Here is a 19,392-nt window from a genome sequence, read left to right as displayed (position 1 = left end):
CTGGATTTCAGGCAGATCAGCAGGTGTCTGTAAACCAGTTCAGCTCCAGGCCATTTCCGGCACTTTGTTTACATTTTAACCTCTTGGCGCCGGCCGAACGCAAATGTGTGGCCTCCCCGGCGTCTGGGCCTAGACGCAGAGCGGCCCCATATTTGCGTTCTAATAAAAAAAACATAATGTGCCGAGAGCGCGCACCCTGCATGCTCCCAGCGCACACGTTCGGTACTCACGGAAAGGTCCCGATCTCCTCTTGCGATCAGGACCTTTCCCGATCATGTGACCACCGTGACAGCGAATCACAGCGGTCACATGACCCTAACACTCCCGGCTTCTGGAACCCTTGAAGGGCAAGGAGGCACCGGCGCCTAGAAGTTCAAATACCGTATTTGCCGGTGTATAAGACGACCCCCTACTTTTCCTGTTAAAATATAGGGTTTGAGCTATACTCGCCGTATAAGACTACCCCTCTTCCAAAGCACACCAAATAAAAATGAAAAAACATCAGATTTGATTTCAATCTGGTATGGTATTTCAGTATGGCATTCCAATGATGGGGCGCTATTCCTCCCACTGACACCAATGATGGGGCGCTATTCCTCCCACCGACACCAATGATGGGGCACTATTCCTCCCACTGACACCAATGATGGGGCACTATTCCTCCCACTGATACCAATGATGGGGCACTATTCCTCCCACTGACACCAATGATGGGGCACTATTTCTCCCACTGACACCAATGATGGGGCACTATTCCTCCCACTGATACCAATGATGGGGCACTATTCCTCCCACTGACACCAATGATGGGGCACTATTTCTCCCACTGACACCAATGATGGGGCACTATTCCTTCCACTGACACCAATGATGGGGCACTATTCCCCCCACTGATACCAATGATGGGACACTATTCCTCCCACTGACACCAATGATGGGGCACTATTCCTCCCACTGACACCAATGATGGGGCACTATTCCCCCCACTGATACCAATGATGGGACACTATTCCTCCCACTGACACCAATGATGGGGCGCTATTCCTCCCACTGATACCAATGATGGGACACTATTCCTCCCACTGATACCAATGATGGGGCACTATTCCTCCCACTGACACCAATGATGGGGCACTATTCCTCCCACTGACACCAATGATGGAGCACTATTCCTCCCACTAATACCAATGATGGGGCACTATTCCTGGTGCCCCATCATTAGTGTCAGTGTGTGAGGAATAGTGCTCCATCATTGGTGTCAGTGGGAGGAATAGTGCCCCATCATTGGTATCAGTGGGAGGAATAGTGCCCCATCATTGGTGTCAGTGGGGGGAATAGTGCCCCATCATTGGTATCAGTGGGAGGAATAGTGCCCCATCATTGGTGTCAGTGGGAGGAATAGTGCCCCATCATTGGTGTCAGTGGAAGGAATAGTGCCCCATCATTGGTATCAGTGGAAGGAATAGTGCCCCATCGTTGGTGTCAGTGGGGGAGGAATAGTGCCCCATCATTGGTGTCAGTGGGGAGGAGGAATAGTGCCCCATCATTGGTGTCAGTGGGGAGGAGGAATAGTGCCCCATCGTTGGTGTCAGTGGGGAGGAGGAATAGTGCCCCATGGTTGGTGTCAGTGGGGGAGGAATAGTGCCCCATCATTGGTATCAGTGGGGAGAAAAGTGCCCCATCATTGATGTCAGTGGGAGGAATAGTGCCTCATCGTTGGTGTCAGTGGGGGAGGAATAGTGCCTCATCGTTGGTGTCAGTGTGGAGGAGGAATAGTGCCCCATCGTTAGTGTCAGGGGGGGTAGCGCCGCCCCTCGAAAAAGTGCCGCCCTGACACCGGCTCGCCGTATACCGGCGTATAAGCCGACCCCCCGACTTTTCAAAAGATTTTCACGGGTTGAAAAGTCGTCTTATACGCCGGCAAATACGGTAGGTATTTTTTTTCTAGAAAAAGTCTTAGAACCCCCAAATATATTTTTTAAAGCAGAGGCCCTCGAGCACGGGTGTCAAACTGGCGGCCACCCAGTTGTTGCCGCACTACAAGTCCCAGGAGGCATTGCCAGTTTGACACCCCTGCCCTAGAGGATAAAATTGGAGGTTTTTTTGTTGTCGTTTTTGCATTTTTTTTATGTCACATGGTATTTGCGCAGCAGTTTTTCAAAAGTCAATTTTTGAAAAAAATAACATTTGTTGAATTTTATAGCAAAAAAAACTTAATTTGGGTGCAGCGTTGCATGACCGCGCAATTGTTAAAGTAACTCGACGCCATATCACAAAAAATGGCCTGGTCAGGAAAGGGGAGCAAATCCTCTGGAGGGTAAGTGGTTAATGCAACAAGCAGAAGTCAGAAGCTGATTGGCTCCCATGCACGGCTGCTCCAGATTTTGCACAATTTAGGAAAATCAACCCCAAAACACGGGGATTGTAGTGCAGCCGTGTACTAAACGTGTATATTTGCCCCGACATACACTAACCGCCCCCCGTGTACAACGCCAGGAGAGCCCACATCAAAGATGGCAGAACCGCAACAAACCTCTCCTCCTCTTTCTTTGCAGGCCTGGCACTGCTGAGGGCGCTCTGGGTGGCGTATGTTCCCATTTCGGTCACCAGCCTCTGGGCGGGGCCGACGGTCACCTCCTCCTCCGGTTTCAGCTCTCCGGATTCCTTCTTAATCTCCGTCTCCACAATGGGAACCTACGGACAAATGAACGCCATACGTTATGTGGTCTGCCTCCGTACGAAGGGAACGGAATCTTTCGGACCGTACCCACCTCTCCCAGGGACCTGCGCACTTCTGTCATCACACTCTGGATATCTTCCTTCGTGCTGCAATATTCTCCCAAAATCCACAGCGCTCCTCGGAAAATTCTGAAATACAACCCTGTATTAGTTCTCCCGTGTTCAGGAACACTCTATATATGATGTATGCTTATGTTTTGCCTTCTGGTTCCTCCCTCCCCCACTAATTACATTTTTTTTTTTTTTTACCCAGCAATGACATCTCTGTGCTTCTCTATGCAATGCAGGTGGATCACGGTTAATGGGATGGGCCGGAATAGAGCTGTAAATACACTAGCTGATGGTCCTCTAGCCAGGAAATGGGGTAGAGTGCTATCTGACCGACTGTCAGGTCAGATACATCCAGGTACATGGGAGAGTCAGCGTCCCCACCATGGTCATCCAGGCATGCTAAGGGTCAGTGTCCCCACCATGGTCATCCAGGCCCACGGGAGGGTCAGTGTCCCCACCATGGTCATCCAGGCACACAGGAGTCAGCGTCCCCACCATGGTCATCCAGGCACACAGGAGTCAGCGTCCTCACCATGGTCATCCAGGCACACAGGAGTCAGCGTCCCCACCATGGTCATCCCGGCACACAGGAGAGTCAGCGTCCCCACCATGGTCATCCAGGCACACAGGAGTCAGCGTCCCCACCATGGTCATCCAGGCACACAGGAGTCAGCGTCCCCACCATGGTCATCCAGGCATGCGGAGGGTCAGTATCCCTACCATGGCCATCCAGGCACACAGGAGCGTCAGTGTCCCCACCATGGTCATCCAGGCCCACGAGAGGGTCAGCGTCCCCACCATGGTCATCCAGGCATGCGGAGGGTCAGTGTCCCCACCATGGTCATCCAGGCATGCGGAGGGTCAGCGTCCCCACCATGGTCATCCAGGCCCACGAGAGGGTCAGCGTCCCCACCATGGTCATCCAGGCCCACGAGAGGGTCAGCGTCCCCACCATGGTCATCCAGGCATGCGGAGGGTCAGCGTCCCCACCATGGTCATCCAGGCATGCGGAGGGTCAGTGTCCCCACCATGGTCATCCAGGCATGTGGAGGGTCAGTGTCCCCACCATGGTCATCCAGGCATGCGGAGGGTAGGTGTCCCCACCATGGTCATCCAGACCCACGGGAGGGTCAGTGTCCCCACCATGGTCATCCAGGCATGCGGAGGGTCAGTGTCCCCACCATGGTCATCCAGGCATGTGGAGGGTCAGTGTCCCCACCATGGTCATCCAGGCATGCGGAGGGTAGGTGTCCCCACCATGGTCATCCAGACCCACGGGAGGGTCAGTGTCCCCACCATGGTCATCCAGACCCACGGGAGGGTCAGTGTCCCCACCATGGTCATCCAGGCATGCGGAGGGTCAGTGTCCTCACCATGGTCATCCAGGCATGTGGAGGGTCAGTGTCCCCACCATGGTCATCCAGGCATGTGGAGGGTCAGTGTCCCCACCATGGTCATCCAGGCATGCGGAGGGTAGGTGTCCCCACCATGGTCATCCAGACCCACGGGAGGGTCAGTGTCCCCACCATGGTTATCCAGACCCACGGGAGGGTCAGTGTCCCCACCATGGTCATCCAGGCATGCGGAGGGTCAGTGTCCCCACCATGGTCATCCAGGCATGTGGAGGGTCAGTGTCCCCACCATGGTCATCCAGGCATGTGGAGGGTCAGTGTCCCCACCATGGTCATCCAGGCATGTGGAGGGTCAGTGTCCCCACCATGGTCATCCAGGCCCACGGGAGGGTCAGTGTCCCCACCATGGTCACCCAGGTATGCGGAGAGTCAGTGTCCCCACCATGGTCATCCAGGCATGTGGAGGGTCAGTGTCCCCACCATGGTCACCCAGGTATGCGGAGGGTCAGTGTCCCCACCATGGTCACTTACTTGACTGACTTTATGGAGTGGAAAACCTCCAGCATTTTCTCCACTATTAGTGTTCGTAAATTATCAAATCTCTGAACGGCCTCCCGAACAAACTCCAGGACATCGGCAGCTGCGGCCTCATTACTGTCACTCAGGAATTCCATCAGCTGTAAATATTGAGGAGAGGATCATTCAGAAAGAAAAAAGGAAAAAAAAAAATCACCTCCCCCTTGGTCAAACATACACACAAGAGGGTCAGCGTCCCCGCCAGGGCCATACAGGCCCACGGGAGGGTCAGCGTCCCCGCCAGGGCCATACAGGACCACGGGAGGGTCAGCGTCCCCGCCAGGGCCATACAGGCCCACGGGAGGGTCAGCGTCCCCGCCAGGGCCAGGTCCAGTACTGAGGACTGTAAATGTGGTACCTACCACCGGGATGACATTAGCAGCCATATCCGGGAATCTGACGCTGCAGGAGTGGAGAGTGCGCACCAGGAGCTGCCGGTACTTGTCTGTGTCTTCGTGTTCTGTTACATTGTTTGTCTTTATGACTTCCTTCTTCAGGACGATCACCAGCTACAAGAAGAACGGGACAACTGTGAGACCTCTGATCCGCCATGACAGTCCAGAGACTCTCCAACAGACATAGAAGGGCCTCACCTCTTCTACATTCCTGGAGGACACCAAATCCAGAGCCAGCTGTAAAGTTTTCTTGCGAACTTCCAGATCAGGAGTGGTGAGAACCCTCAAGATGTCCATCACCAGATCCTGGGAGAAAGAGAAGAGCGGAAACTGAACCATCTGAACACCCAGCACATATATGATCACCAAACCAGACTATAAATCTGACTTCCAACTGCAGTGCGCCCAAAATACAAAGCATGTGAACTGACCTGAAGGACGCGCTCATGTGAAGGATGGTCCTTCAGTTCCACCAGACGATCCAAAACAATAAGTTTGACATTGTTGTCGCTCTCCTTAATGATCAGATCGATGTAGCACTGAGCGGCAGCCTGAGGACATGAGAAAAACGGTGACTCAACTGAGGGAGCCACAGCCGCCCAAACCCAAAAGGGAGCCACAGCCGCCCAAACCCAAAAGGGAGCCACAGCCGCCCAAACCCAAAAGGGAGCCACAGCCGCCCAAACCCAAAAGGGAGCCACAGCCGCCCAAACCCAAAAGGGAGCCACAGCCGCCCAAACCCAAAAGGGAGCCACAGCCGCCCAAACCCAAAGGGAGCCACAGCCGCCCAACCCAAAAGAGCCACAGCCGCCCAACCCAAGAGAGCCACAGCCGCCAAACCCAAGGGAGCCACAGCCGCCCAACCCAAAAGAGCCACAGCCGCCCAACCCAAAAGAGCCACAGCCGCCCAACCCAAAAGAGCCACAGCCGCCCAACCCAAAAGAGCCACAGCCGCCCAACCCAAAAGAGCCACAGCCGCCCAACCCAAAAGAGCCACAGCCGCCCAACCCAAAAGAGCCACAGCCGCCCAACCCAAGGGAGCCACAGCCGCCCAATCCAAGGGAGCCACAGCCGCCCAACCCAAGGGAGCCACAGCCGCCCAACCCAAGGGAGCCACAGCCGCCCAACCCAAGGGAGCCACAGCCGCCCAACCCAAGGGAGCCACAGCCGCCCAACCCAAGGGAGCCACAGCCGCCCAACCCAAGGGAGCCACAGCCGCCCAACCCAAGGGAGCCACAGCCGCCCAACCCAAGGGAGCCACAGCCGCCCAACCCAAGGGAGCCACAGCCGCCCAACCCAAGGGAGCCACAGCCACCCAACCCAAGGGAGCCACAGCCGCCCAACTCAAGGGAGCCACAGCCGCCCAACTCAAGGGAGCCACAGCCGCCCAACCCAAGGGAGCCACAGCCGCCCAAACCCAAGGGAGCCACAGCCGCCCAAACCCAAGAGAGCCATACCAGCCCAAACCCAAGAGAGCCACAGCAGCCCAACCAAAGAGAGCCACAGTCGCCCAACCAAAGAGAGCCACAGCCGCCCAACCCAAGAGAGCCACAGCCGCCCAACCCAAGAGAGCTACAGGGATTTACCTTGATAGCAGTGGGAGCGCTGGACAGAGTGACCAATGTCCCGGCTGCTTCATACTTCACAGCAGGACTGGAGGACTGGAGCAGGTTGTAGATACAGCGGATGAAGCGGGCACGCTCTGAGGGATTGGCATGACACACCTGATGGAGCAGAGAGGGGTCAGTTTTGATATAAAATGATGAGGACTATGTCCACACAGCCTCGCCCGCACCACGGCTCAGACACAGAAATCAATTACCTAACACAAAATTATGTTTCTGGCCTCACCTGAAGTAACTGTTGATTGTGATGTCAGTTGTTGCTATTGACTACCTCACCGTGTACCTACACATCCCAAATATCGCCTATTCAAAGAGCAAATATTTTTTCCCTCGACCCTCCCTCTTAGATTGTAAGCTCTAATGAGCAGGGCCCTCCGATTCCCATCGTATTACATTGTAATTGTACTGTCTGCCCTCATGTTGTACAACGCTGCGCAAACTGTTGGCACTATATACTGTACAGTGGAACCTCAACTTACGAGTTTAATTCGTTCCGTGGCCGAGCTCGTAACTCAAAATGCTCGCTCGTTAAATCAATTTTCCCCATAAGAAATAATGGAAACGGCCGTAATCCGTTCCAACCCTCAAAATGGCACCTCATATTTTTCATTTTTCTTGTTATTTCATAAGGAAAAAAGCTTTTTACATAACTAATATTATATAAAAACAAAATAGAAAGAAAATATGAAGATATAATAAGGTTGTATACAATTTACTTACCTTGGAGATGATTTTTGTTTTCGCTTAATTCTCATCACTCTCTTCACTTTCACTAGTTCTTGGCCTTTTTGCCACACTTTGCTCACTTCGAGCTGAAGGCCTTTTCTTAAGAAACATGTCTAAGGAAGTCTGTTTCATTCTCCCTTTGAGAATGTTTCTGAAACGACGTAGACACGTGTCGTTGAAAAGCTCTGTCGCACGACTCGTTGCAATTTTTTCAGGATGGTTCTTTTCAACAAAACCTGCCACCCTCTCCCACATTGCCAAAATATCCTTGAGGTCTTTTGTACTGATTATCTCCGGCTCTGTCTCCTCTCCCTCCGAAGTAGCTTCAGTTAATGCTTCTGTGTGCCGTTGCTCTTGTAACTCCTTTAACTCGTCAGTCGTAAGTTCCTCGGAGTGCTCCTCAACGAGTTCCTCGATGTCTCTTTCATCCACCTCCAGACCTATAGTCTTGCCAATGGACACGATCTCTTCCTCCACTGGCTCCTCTTCTTCCTCAATCTCAAACCCTTCAAAATCTCTTTCAGCCACATTTTCAGGCCACAGCTTCTTCCAAGCAGAGGTCAAGGTCCTTTTCGTAACCCCCTGCCAGGCAATATCGATGATTTTGAGGCCTATTGCTATGTTAAAATGCTCCTTCCAAAACTCTCGAAGGGTGAGGTTTGTGTTCTCCGTCACCTCAAAGCAACGGCGAAACAGGTGCTTGGTGTAGAGTTTCTTGAAATTTGATATTACCTGTTGGTCCATTGGCTGGTGGATAGGGGTGGTGTTTGGAGGAAGGTAGAGAACCTTCACAAAATTATACTCATCAAGTATTTCTTCCTCGATCTGTGGTGGATGTGCAGGAGCATTGTCGAGGACGAGAAGGGCTCCCAGGGGCAGGTTGTTGTTCTTCAAATATTTCTTCACCGAAGGACCAAACACAAGGTTTACCCAGTCGATAAAGAACTGCCTGGTGACCCACGCCTTAGGGTTTGCCCTCCACATAACATGGAGTTTCTCCTTTATTATCTTGTGCGCTTTAAAGGCTCTGGGGTTCTCCGAATGGTATACGAGTAGCGGCTTTATTTTGCAGTCGCCACTCGCATTGGCACACAGGGCGAGGGTCAACCTATCCTTCATAGGTTTGTGTCCTGGCATCCTCTTCTCCTCTTCGGTGATGTATGTTCTCCTCGGCATCTTCTTCCAGAACAGCCCTGTCTCGTCACAGTTGAAGATTTTCTGGGGGATGTATCCTTCTTCCTCGACGAATTCTGCGAAAGTTTTCACAAACTCCTCTGCTGCCTTTACATCAGCACTTGCTGCCTCACCATGCCTAACAACGGAGTGAATCCCCGTCCTTTTCTTAAAATTATCAAACCAGCCCCGACTGGCTTTAAAGGATTCCTCCTCCGTTGAAGTGCCTGGGGTTTGCTGTTGTAAATCTGAAAAAATACTGCGCGCCTTCTCGCAGATTATTCCCTCGGTGACGGTATCTCCGGCAAGTTGTTTTTCCGTCAGCCACACCAACAGCAGATTCTCCATCTTCTCATGCACATCTGTACGGCGCTTTGAAATAATCTTGACACCTTTGGCTGGCTTAATTTTCTTTAGGGACTCCTTCTGTTTTAAGATGGTGCAGATCGTTGACGTTGTACGGTCGTAGTGCTCGGCCAGTTCCTTTACTCGCATGCCTTGCTCATGCTTCTCGACGATTTCAAGCTTTATTTCGAGGGACATCATCCTCCTCTTCTCGGTACTCGCACTACCACTTGCTTTCTTTGGTGCCACGGTTACAACAAAGTTAGAAGTTGGGATTTCAATCACGTGTAGACAGCGAGAGAGAGAGAAAGGCTCAGAGATGGGATGCTGTGACTCGTACCCTCTGAGCTGCGCGCGCCTTGAAAATATACACTTAGAGCTGCGCGCGCCTCGAACTCGTATCTTAAAATTCTGCTCGCGCGCCGAAGCAAAAAATCGTCCGAGCGACTGCTCGTATCTCGGAAAACTCGCACGTTAGTTCGCTCGTAGGTTGAGGTTCCACTGTATATTAATAAAGACACCGATGCAGACTGACGTTGTATGGATAAGGCATCAGGAAAAGGAAGCTGTGCTTAGATGTACTAAAGAGGGAAGGGTGCAATGTCCACACCAATCAGATTGCAACAGCCAAGTTCAAGTGCATCCCAGCAATATGATTGTTACATCCCCCAAAACCATCTGACATCGGCACTTACTCAGGGTGGACTGCTGCAGTAGGGAGGCAACTGAAGGAACGTGGATCAGTGAGAATACTCAGGGGGGGGGAAGACAAACTATTCTGCCCCAAATGGCTAAAGCGACTGTCTCTCCGAAGGTCTGTCATCATCACCATCATCCAGGCTTCACCAGACACTCATTCATACTTCACCAGCTGCAAACTTGTTCTAGATCAGTGACTACGCAGGGACACAGGGATCAGGACCACAACCTGGGACACAAACACACCAGCAACTTCCATTTCTGTGACCGGTTCCTTTTAAGCCATTGTCTAATAGACAGTGAAATGGACAATGGGCCCTGGGCTGTGCAATGAAGGGGGGTATGAGTACTGGGCTGTGCAATGAAGGAGGAACGGGCACTGGGGTGTGCAATGAAGGAGGGTATGAGCACTGGGCTGTGCAATGAAGGAGGGTATGAGCACTGGGCTGTGCAATGAAGGAGGGTATGAGCACTGGGCTGTGCAATGAAGGGGGGTATGAGTACTGGGCTGTGCAATGAAGGAGGAACGGGCACTGGGGTGTGCAATGAAGGGGGAATGAGCACTGGGCTGTGCAATGAAGGAGGGTATGAGCACTGGGCTGTACAATGAAGGGGATATGAGAACGGGACTGTGCAATGAAGGGGGTACGGGCACTGGGCTGTGCAATGAAGGGGATATGGACACTGGGCTGTGCAATGAAGAGGGTACGGGCACTGGGCTGTGCAATGAAGGGGGTACGGGCACTGGGCTGTGCAATGAAGAGGGTACGGGCACTGGGCTGTGCAATGAAGGGGGTACGGGCACTGGGCTGTGCAATGAAGGGAGTACGGGCACTGGGCTGTGCAATGAAGGGGGTACGGGCACTGGGCTGTGCAATGAAGGGGGTACGGGCACTGGCTGTGCAATGAAGGGGGAACGGGCACTGGGCTGTGCAATGAAGGTGGTACGAGCACTGGGCTGTGCAATGAAGGGGGGGGTACGGGCACTGGGCTGTGCAATGAAGGGGGGGGTACGGGCACTGGGCTGTGCAATGAAGGGGGGGGTACGGGCACTGGGCTGTGCAATGAAGGGGGTACGGGCACTGGGCTGTGCAATGAAGGGGGTACGGGCACTGGGCTGTGCAATGAAGGTGGTACGGGCACTGGGCTGTGCAATGAAGGGGGGGGGGGGGGTACGGGCACTGGGCTGTGCAATGAAGGGGGGGGGGGGTACGGGCACTGGGCTGTGCAATGAAGGGGGTACGAGCACGGAGCTGTGCAATGAAGGGGGTACGAGCACGGAGCTGTGCAATGAAGGGGGTACGGGCACTGGGCTGTGCAATGAAGGGGGGGTACGGGCACTGGGCTGTGCAATGAAGGGGGGGTACGGGCACTGGGCTGTGCAATGAAGGGGGGGTACGGGCACGGAGCTGTGCAATGAAGGGGGTATGGGTGCTGAGTGCAGGTCTGTATAACGAAGGGGCTCATTTCTCTCACACCCACCTTGTATATGAGCTCCACGATGACCAGCTGTAGGATGTCCCCGAAGGTGTGGACCTGGTCTATGCAGGTACTCAGATAGTCCAGAGCGCGGTCCTGCGGGGGGAGGAGCAGAGACGAGGTTACAGCCCCCATTTACACAGTAAAGCAATCACTTCCTACAAGGCCCGAGCCCACCACCCGTCACCATGTTCAGTACCCAACAGGACAGCGGAACCCCCGTACAGGTCTGATGAAGAGACTCCGCTCACCAACTTAAAAAACATTTTCAGAAACAAAATTTATAAAAGGTGTAACTCCAGGTACATTGTTTCTCTTTTTAGCTCCCCCCCCCCTCCTCCTGACCAATGAATGCTCTGGTTACAGGCGGAGTACCTGGTCGGCGTGAATCAGCATCATGAAAGCGTTCCTCTTGCAGCTGGCGTCCTTCTCATTCACCAGGAAGTCGTGGATGAGCTCCGGAGCGTCCGGGATGAGATGCTCAAAGTTTCTAGAAAAAAAACGAGGATAACCTATCAAGGCTCAGAGAGATCACATGACAAGACGGGCCCCTCTAACTGCCTAGGCTGGTCACACACACACACAGAGAGATCACATGACAAGACGGGCCCCTCTAACTGCCTAGGCTGGTCACACACACAGAGAGATCACATGACAAGACGGGCCCCTCTAACTGCCTAGGCTGGTCACACACACACACAGAGAGATCACATGACAAGACGGGCCCCTCTAACTGCCTAGGCTGGTCACACACACACACACACAGAGAGATCACATGACAAGACGGGCCCCTCTAACTGCCTAGGCTGGTCACACACACACAGAGAGATCACATGACAAGACGGGCCCCTCTAACTGCCTAGGCTGGTCACACACGCACACAGATATCACATGACCAAATACACAGAAATCAGCAGGAAGCCCCGCCCTGAGGGGAGGGGTCAGAGAATACTAAGATACTTTCACCTCTCACCTGTATATGGTATATCAGAACAGGAAGCCCCGCCCTGAGGGGAGGAGTAAGACCACTAGTAGATGCTCTCACGTCTCACCTGTATATGGTATATCAGAATTGTAAGCCCCACCCTGAGGGGAGGAGTCAGACCACTAGTAGATGCCCTCATGTCTCACCTGTATATGGTATATTAGAATTGTAAGCCCCGCCCTGAGGGGAGGGGTCAGACACGTGTGTGTGTGTAATGAAGCCCCGCCCTGAGGGGAGGGGTCAAACACCACTAGTAGACGCCCTCACGTCTCACCTGTATATGGTATATATATCAGAACAGGAAGCTCCGCCCTGAGGGGAGGGGTCAGACACCACTAGTAGACGCTCTCACATCTCACCTGCATATATGTCAGAACAGGAAGCCCCGCCCTGAGGGGAGGGGTCAGACACCCCTAGTAGACGCCCTCACGTCTCACCTGTATATAGTATATATATCAGAACAGGAAGCCCCGCCCTGAGGGGAGGGGTCAGACACCCCTAGTAGATGCTCTCACATTTTACCTGTATATGATATAGATATAGATATATATATATATATATCTATATCTATCTCAGAGTAGGAAGCCCCGCCCTGAGGGGAGGGGTCAGACACCACTAGTAGACGCCCTCACGTCTCATCAGTATAAATATCAGAACAGAAAGCCCCGCCCTGAGGGGAGGGGTCAGACACCACCATTAGATGCTCTCACATCTCACCTGCATATATCTCAGAACAGGAAGCCCCGCCCTGAGGGGAGGGGTCAGACACCACTAGTAGACGCCCTCACGTCTCACCTGTATATAGTATATATATCAGAACAGGAAGCCCCGCCCTGAGGGGAGGGGTCAGATAGCACTAGTAGACGCCCTCACGTCTCACCTGTATATAGTATATATATCAGAACAGGAAGCCCCGCCCTGAGGGGAGGGGTCAGACACCACTAGTAGACGCCCCCACGTCTCACCTGTATATAGTATATATATCAGAACAGGAAGCCCCGCCCTGAGGGGAGGGGTCAGACACCACTAGTAGACGCCCTCACGTCTCACCTGTATATAGTATATATATCAGAACAGGAAGCCCCGCCCTGAGGGGAGGGGTCAGACACCACTAGTAGACGCCCCCACGTCTCACCTGTATATAGTATAGATGGCCAGCACAGCGTTCCGTCTGACGTAGCTGTGGCGGTGCTCCAGGCACGCCCGGATGGCCGGCATTAGGGGCTCCAGCAGCTCCGCTTCCTTCAACTTACACAGGAAACGCAGGGTGGAGCCGCGGATAAACTCGTTGGGGTGTTGGAGATCCTGGGGGGAGGGGTAAAACACAAAGATCTGGTAAGTACATTGTACAAAGGAAAACACAGGAGGACATCCAGCATCATCTAGCTTCTCCTCCCCAGCCTGTCCCTGGCCCCGCCCCTTCCATTCATTGCATTTCAGTTATTCCAAACATGGAGGCTCAGCATCACAGGTGGGCGTTACCTATGCAAATACAGCCTGTCTAGGAACGCCCACTCCTCCAGACTGATACCTGCCCATCAAGGCAATTTGATATTTGCATAACTCCTCCCACTGCTTGCATCAGTACTGAGATCTCTTGAGAGGAGCACTGAGGCTAGGTGCTGGGATGTTTTCAGGAAGCTATGTACAGCACCCTGCCAGCCCCTCCCACCAGCCATGATCTGCCTGCACTGTATAGAGAAGCACAGAGACCCAGTGATGAGGAGTCCATGGTGGGTCAGACACGCTCACCTTCCTGTAGGCGTCACAGACGAGGATCATCTCCTGCAGCAGTTTCCCATCTGGGGTGGTTTTGGGGACGATCTCCCAGAAGACGAGGAGGAGCTTCTTGATGGTGTGATCCTGCAGGGGGAGGACGAAGCGGATGATGGTCATCAGGAGCCCCGGGAGCTTCTCCCCATTCAGGATCATAATGATGACCTTCTTCAGGGCCTCCGTCTTGGACTTCACATCTCCCTTCTCTGTGGAGAAGCAGCAGACAAACATCACAATCTGGGGGAGATTTCCCCTCATGTCCCGTCCCAGACACACAGCAGGAAGTGGGAAGAAATCTCCTCCTAGAGAGGTGTCACCAGAACAGGCGTCCCCATGGGACAATGTCACCTCTCTTCCTGTTCTGGTGACAACAGAACATTCTGGATTTCCCATCAATTTCTGTTTTGTTTCCATGACACCAGGGCAAAGAAAGAGGGCAACACTTTTTGGGGGAGGGATTTTGTAAAGCCACCCCCCATGTGACCTCTCACAGCCAATGTAATGAGAGCTGGCAGTTCTCTGACACCATGTGACCTCTCACAGCCAATGTAATGAGAGCTGGCAGTCCTCTGACACCATGTGACCTCTCACAGCCAATGTAATGAGAGCTGGCAGTTCTCTGACACCATGTGACTTCTCGCAGCCAATACAGAAAGGCTGGCAGTCTCCAGACAGTAATACCCCTGTGGGGGGCGCTCCTCACCCAGGTCGGTCTTCAGGCTGATCTCAGACGGAGGTTCGGAGTCCATGGGGACATTGATGAGGGTGTAACAAACATTCTCTGCTGCCGTCATGACTGCCACTTCTCAGTGCCGTCCAATAGGGTTCAGTGTGAGGCCGGCTGCTGGCCCTGGAGGAGAAAAAGACCGACTGTCACTGAGGTCTCCGAGTACACTACAGGGGGCCGCCCCATCCCCCGCTACAGGGGGGGCAGGCCGCCCCCATCCCATGCCCCACTAAAGGGGCCAAACCCATCCCCCTCCAACCCCCACTATAGGGGCCTAAACACCCGCCCCCCCACGTAGTCTCCGCCGGTCTCCCGCCGTTACGTGTCCACAGTCTCCGGTCACACGTCCGTGCTCTAACCCCGGTCTCCCGTTTACGCGCCCGTAGTCGCCGCCGGTCTTCGGTCACGCGCCCGTGCTCTCCCCCCCCTGGTATCCGGTCACGCGCCCGTGCTCTCCCCCCCTGGTATCCGGTCACGCGCCCGTGCTCTCCCCCCCTGGTATCCGGTCTCCCGCCCGTGCTCTCCCCGCCGGTCTCCGGTCGCGCGCCCGTGCTCTCCCCGCCGGTCTCCCGTTACGCGCCCGCAGTCTCCGAGGGTCTCCCGTTACGCGCCCGCAGTCTCCGAGGGTCTCCCGTTACGCGCCCGCAGTCTCCGAGGGTCTCCCGTTACGCGCCCGCAGTCTCCGAGGGTCTCCCGTTACGCGCCCGCAGTCTCCGCCGGTCTCCCGTTACGCGCCCGCAGTCTCCGCCGGTCTCCCGTTACGCGCCCGCAGTCTCCGCCGGTCTCCCGTTACGCGCCCGCAGTCTCCGAGGGTCTCCCGTTACGCGCCCGCAGTCTCTACCGGTCTCCCGTTACGCGCCCGCAGTCTCTACCGGTCTCCCGTTACGCGCCCGCAGTCTCTACCGGTCTCCCGTTACGCGCCCGCCGTCTCAGAGGGTCTCCCGTTACGCGCCCGCAGTCTCAGAGGGTCTCCCGTTACGCGCCCGCAGTCTCAGAGGGTCTCCCGTTACGCGCCCGCAGTCTCAGAGGGTCTCCCGTTACGCGCCCGCAGTCTCCGCCGGTCTCCCGTTACGCGCCCGCAGTCTCCGCCGGTCTCCCGTTACGCGCCCGCAGTCTCCGAGGGTCTCCCGTTACGCGCCCGCAGTCTCCGAGGGTCTCCCGTTACGCGCCCGCAGTCTCTGCCGGTCTCCCGTTACGCGCCCGCAGTCTCCATTACATATGAATATTCTCCGCCACTCTCCTGTCACATGTCCTCCTCCCCCTCCTGTGATTGGACACATTCAACACCCGGACAGTCTCCTGTTACATCTGGTGTCGGTGGTCTCTAGCCCTCTCCTGTCACCGGCCTCCCCCCCCGGTGACCCAGAAACGGCTCCCAGAGGTTTCTATCCCGGAAGTAGGGTGAGACCCGGCCGGCGGGGGGGGGTGAGGAGGAAGCCGGTTGGGGGTGAAGGTGAGGGGCCTGGCTCTGTACCTGCTCCCTCCCGGTGTCGTCTCGGCTCGGTGACGTGGAAGAGCTCCAGACACATCGACTGTGCGGAACCCCGCCCACAACTGCGCCGGAACTTCCGTCCCCCTGGAACGCAGAAAGGCGGAAGTACAGACACTCTGGAACGCAAAAAGCCGGATTTGCGCGTTAGATGACCGGAAGTTGCTTAACAGCAGCAGGAAGTGATAGAAAGGCCTCCTGACCCCGCCCCAGGGAGGGTTCTGTATCGAGTGGCGCCAGTATTGGCCAACCAAAGACCAGTATTGTGAAGGGTGACACCTGATTGGTCGCTGCCGGTATAGCTCTGCCCGCTGTAAGATTCCCCTTTAGGCTCCATTCACACCTGAGCGTTGTGTAGCGCCAACCTCCAGTCCGCTCAGGGAGAACAAAATCAACGATTGTCTATGGAGATGGATCACATGTCCACTCCGAGCCGCACGAAGCCAATCGCATGGAGAGAAGAAAGGTTTTGCAGCTCTAATAAGGCAGATTGCTGCGTTTTTGAAGCTTTTATTTTTTTTCTCCATAAAATACATTGAAATGTGCAATCTGCGCGTTTTGGGAGTATTTTTGCACATTTTGTTTGTGCATTTTTGGAGTGCTCTTTTGCTCTAATGAAAAAATAAATAAATGTATTAATAAATGTTAAATAAATAAAATGTAAATAAATATAAATAAAATAAATAGAGTGTGATAATAATTAACCCTTAAAATAATGAAATAAACATACTAACCCTAACAATAAATAAAATATTGATCCCCCCCCCCCCTTTATCCTAACAAAAAAGTAAAAAATAATAACAAATTAAAAGTTGATGGAAAAAGCTAAAAGCTGAAAAAAAAAACAGCGACAAATGAGGAAGAAGATATTTTTCTCCGTCAGATAACGGCTGGTATTAAAAAAAAAGGCAACTCTTTGGACATATTAATATTATTCAGGAGTTGAATGTATTATTATTATTATTATTATTTAGAATTTGAACATATTATTATTATTTAGGATTTTAATGTATTAATATTATTAGTAATATTATTATTTAGGAATTGATCACATTATTATTATTATAAAGAATTTGAAAATATTATTATTATTATTTTTATTATACAGGATTTGGACATATTAATATTATTAGTATTAATATTATTCAGGAGTTGAATTTATTATTATTATTATTAGTATTATTTTTTAGGAATTGATCATATTATTATAAAGAATTTGAAAATATTATTAAAAATTTTTTTTAATTATTATTATTATTATTACATAGGATTTAAACCTATTATTATTATTTTATTATACAGGATTTGGACATATTAATATTATTAGTATCAATATTATTCAGGAGTTGAATTTATTATTATTATTACTATTATTTAGGATTTGAATGTATTAATATTATTAGTATTATTTTTTAGGAATTGATCATATTATTATAAAGAATTTGAAAATATTATTAAAATTTTTTTATTATTATTATTATTATTATTACATAGGATTTAAACCTATTATTATTATTTTATTATACAGGATTTGGACATATTAATATTATTAGTATCAATATTATTCAGGAGTTGAATTTATTATTATTATTACTATTATTTAGGATTTGAATGTATTAATATTATTAGTATTATTTTTTAGGAATTGATCATATTATTATAAAGAATTTGAAAATATTATTTAAAATTTTTTTATTATTATTATTACATAGGATTTAAACCTATTATTATTATTTTATTATACAGGATTTGGACATATTAATATTATTAGTATCAATATTATTCAGGAGTTGAATTTATTATTATTATTACTATTATTTAGGATTTGAATGTATTAATATTATTAGTATTATTTTTTAGGAATTGATCATATTATTATAAAGAATTTGAAAATATTATTAAAAATTTTTTATTATTATTATTATTATTATTACATAGGATTTAAACCTATTATTATTATTTTATTATACAGGATTTGGACATATTAATATTATTAGTATCAATATTATTCAGGAGTTGAATTTATTATTATTATTACTATTATTTAGGATTTGAATGTATTAATATTATTAGTATTATTTTTTAGGAATTGATCATATTATTATAAAGAATTTGAAAATATTATTAAAAATTTTTTTATTATTATTATTATTACATAGGATTTAAACCTATTATTATTATTTTATTATACAGGATTTGGACATATTAATATTATTAGTATCAATATTATTCAGGAGTTGAATTTATTATTATTATTACTATTATTTAGGATTTGAATGTATTAATATTATTAGTATTATTTTTTAGGAATTGATCATATTATTATAAAGAATTTGAAAATATTATTAAAATGTTATTATTATTATTATTACATAGGATTTAAAGCTATTATTATTATTTTATTATACAGGATTTGGACATATTAATATTATTAGTATCAATATTATTCAGGAGTTGAATTTATTATTATTATTACTATTATTTAGGATTTGAATGTATTAATATTATTAGTATTATTTTTTAGGAATTGATCATATTATTATAAAGAATTTGAAAATATTATTAAAATTTTTTTATTATTATTATTATTATTACATAGGATTTAAACCTATTATTATTATTTTATTATACAGGATTTGGACATATTAATATTATTAGTATCAATATTATTCAGGAGTTGAATTTATTATTATTATTACTATTATTTAGGATTTGAATGTATTAATATTATTAGTATTATTTTTTAGGAATTGATCATATTATTATAAAGAATTTGAAAATATTATTAAATTTTTTTTTTATTATTATTATTATTATTATTATTATTACATAGGATTTAAACCTATTATTATTATTTTATTATACAGGATTTGGACATATTAATATTATTAGTATCAATATTATTCAGGAGTTGAATTTATTATTATTATTACTATTATTTAGGATTTGAATGTATTAATATTATTAGTATTATTTTTTAGGAATTGATCATATTATTATAAAGAATTTGAAAATATTATTAAAAATTTTTTTTATTATTATTATTATTACATAGGATTTAAACCTATTATTATTATTTTATTATACAGGATTTGGACATATTAATATTATTAGTATCAATATTATTCAGGAGTTGAATTTATTATTATTACTATTATTTAGGATTTGAATGTATTAATATTATTAGTATTATTTTTTAGGAATTGATCATATTATTATAAAGAATTTGAAAATATTATTAAATTTTTTTTATTA

At 48.9% G+C, this 19,392-nt stretch overlaps 1 protein-coding gene across 1 annotated transcript; it reads right to left on the bottom strand.

Annotated features, from left to right (window-relative positions):
• Window positions 1–2,463: 2,463 nt before the first annotated feature.
• LOC149428888 (coatomer subunit beta) lies at window positions 2,464–16,257 on the bottom strand. The gene is made up of 13 exons (XM_089666970.1): window positions 16,123–16,257; window positions 14,625–14,771; window positions 13,898–14,127; window positions 13,281–13,450; window positions 11,536–11,650; window positions 11,164–11,256; window positions 6,700–6,837; window positions 5,545–5,664; window positions 5,312–5,419; window positions 5,081–5,227; window positions 4,674–4,819; window positions 2,772–2,868; window positions 2,464–2,694 (listed from the first exon to the last, which is right to left on the bottom strand). The coding sequence occupies exons 2-13, from the start codon at window positions 14,713–14,715 to the stop codon at window positions 2,470–2,472; spliced, it is 1,680 nt and encodes a 559-aa protein (XP_089523096.1). The 5' UTR covers window positions 14,716–14,771; window positions 16,123–16,257; the 3' UTR covers window positions 2,464–2,469.
• Window positions 16,258–19,392: the final 3,135 nt, after the last annotated feature.

This window comes from Staurois parvus, unplaced genomic scaffold (assembly GCF_062004578.1).
Source record: "Staurois parvus isolate SC_StPar_1 unplaced genomic scaffold, SC_StPar_1.0 ptg002945l, whole genome shotgun sequence".
Taxonomy (NCBI): Eukaryota; Metazoa; Chordata; class Amphibia; order Anura; family Ranidae; genus Staurois; species Staurois parvus.
The sequence above is the reverse complement of the archived record's forward strand: the minus strand, read 5'-3'. Positions and strand labels throughout refer to the sequence as shown.

Bases quoted from the DNA above. Each gene is read 5' to 3' on its own strand.
- LOC149428888 (XM_089666970.1), bottom strand. From the start codon at position 14,715: ATGACGGCAGCAGAGAATGTTTGTTACACCCTCATCAATGTCCCCATG. The intron at 11,651-13,280 runs GTGAGACGTGGG...TTTTTTTTCTAG, and splicing joins GCCATCTATACTATATACAG to AAACTTTGAGCATCTCATCC. The intron at 5,228-5,311 runs GTGAGGCCCTTC...TTCTTCTTGTAG, and splicing joins CCTCCAGGAATGTAGAAGAG to CTGGTGATCGTCCTGAAGAA.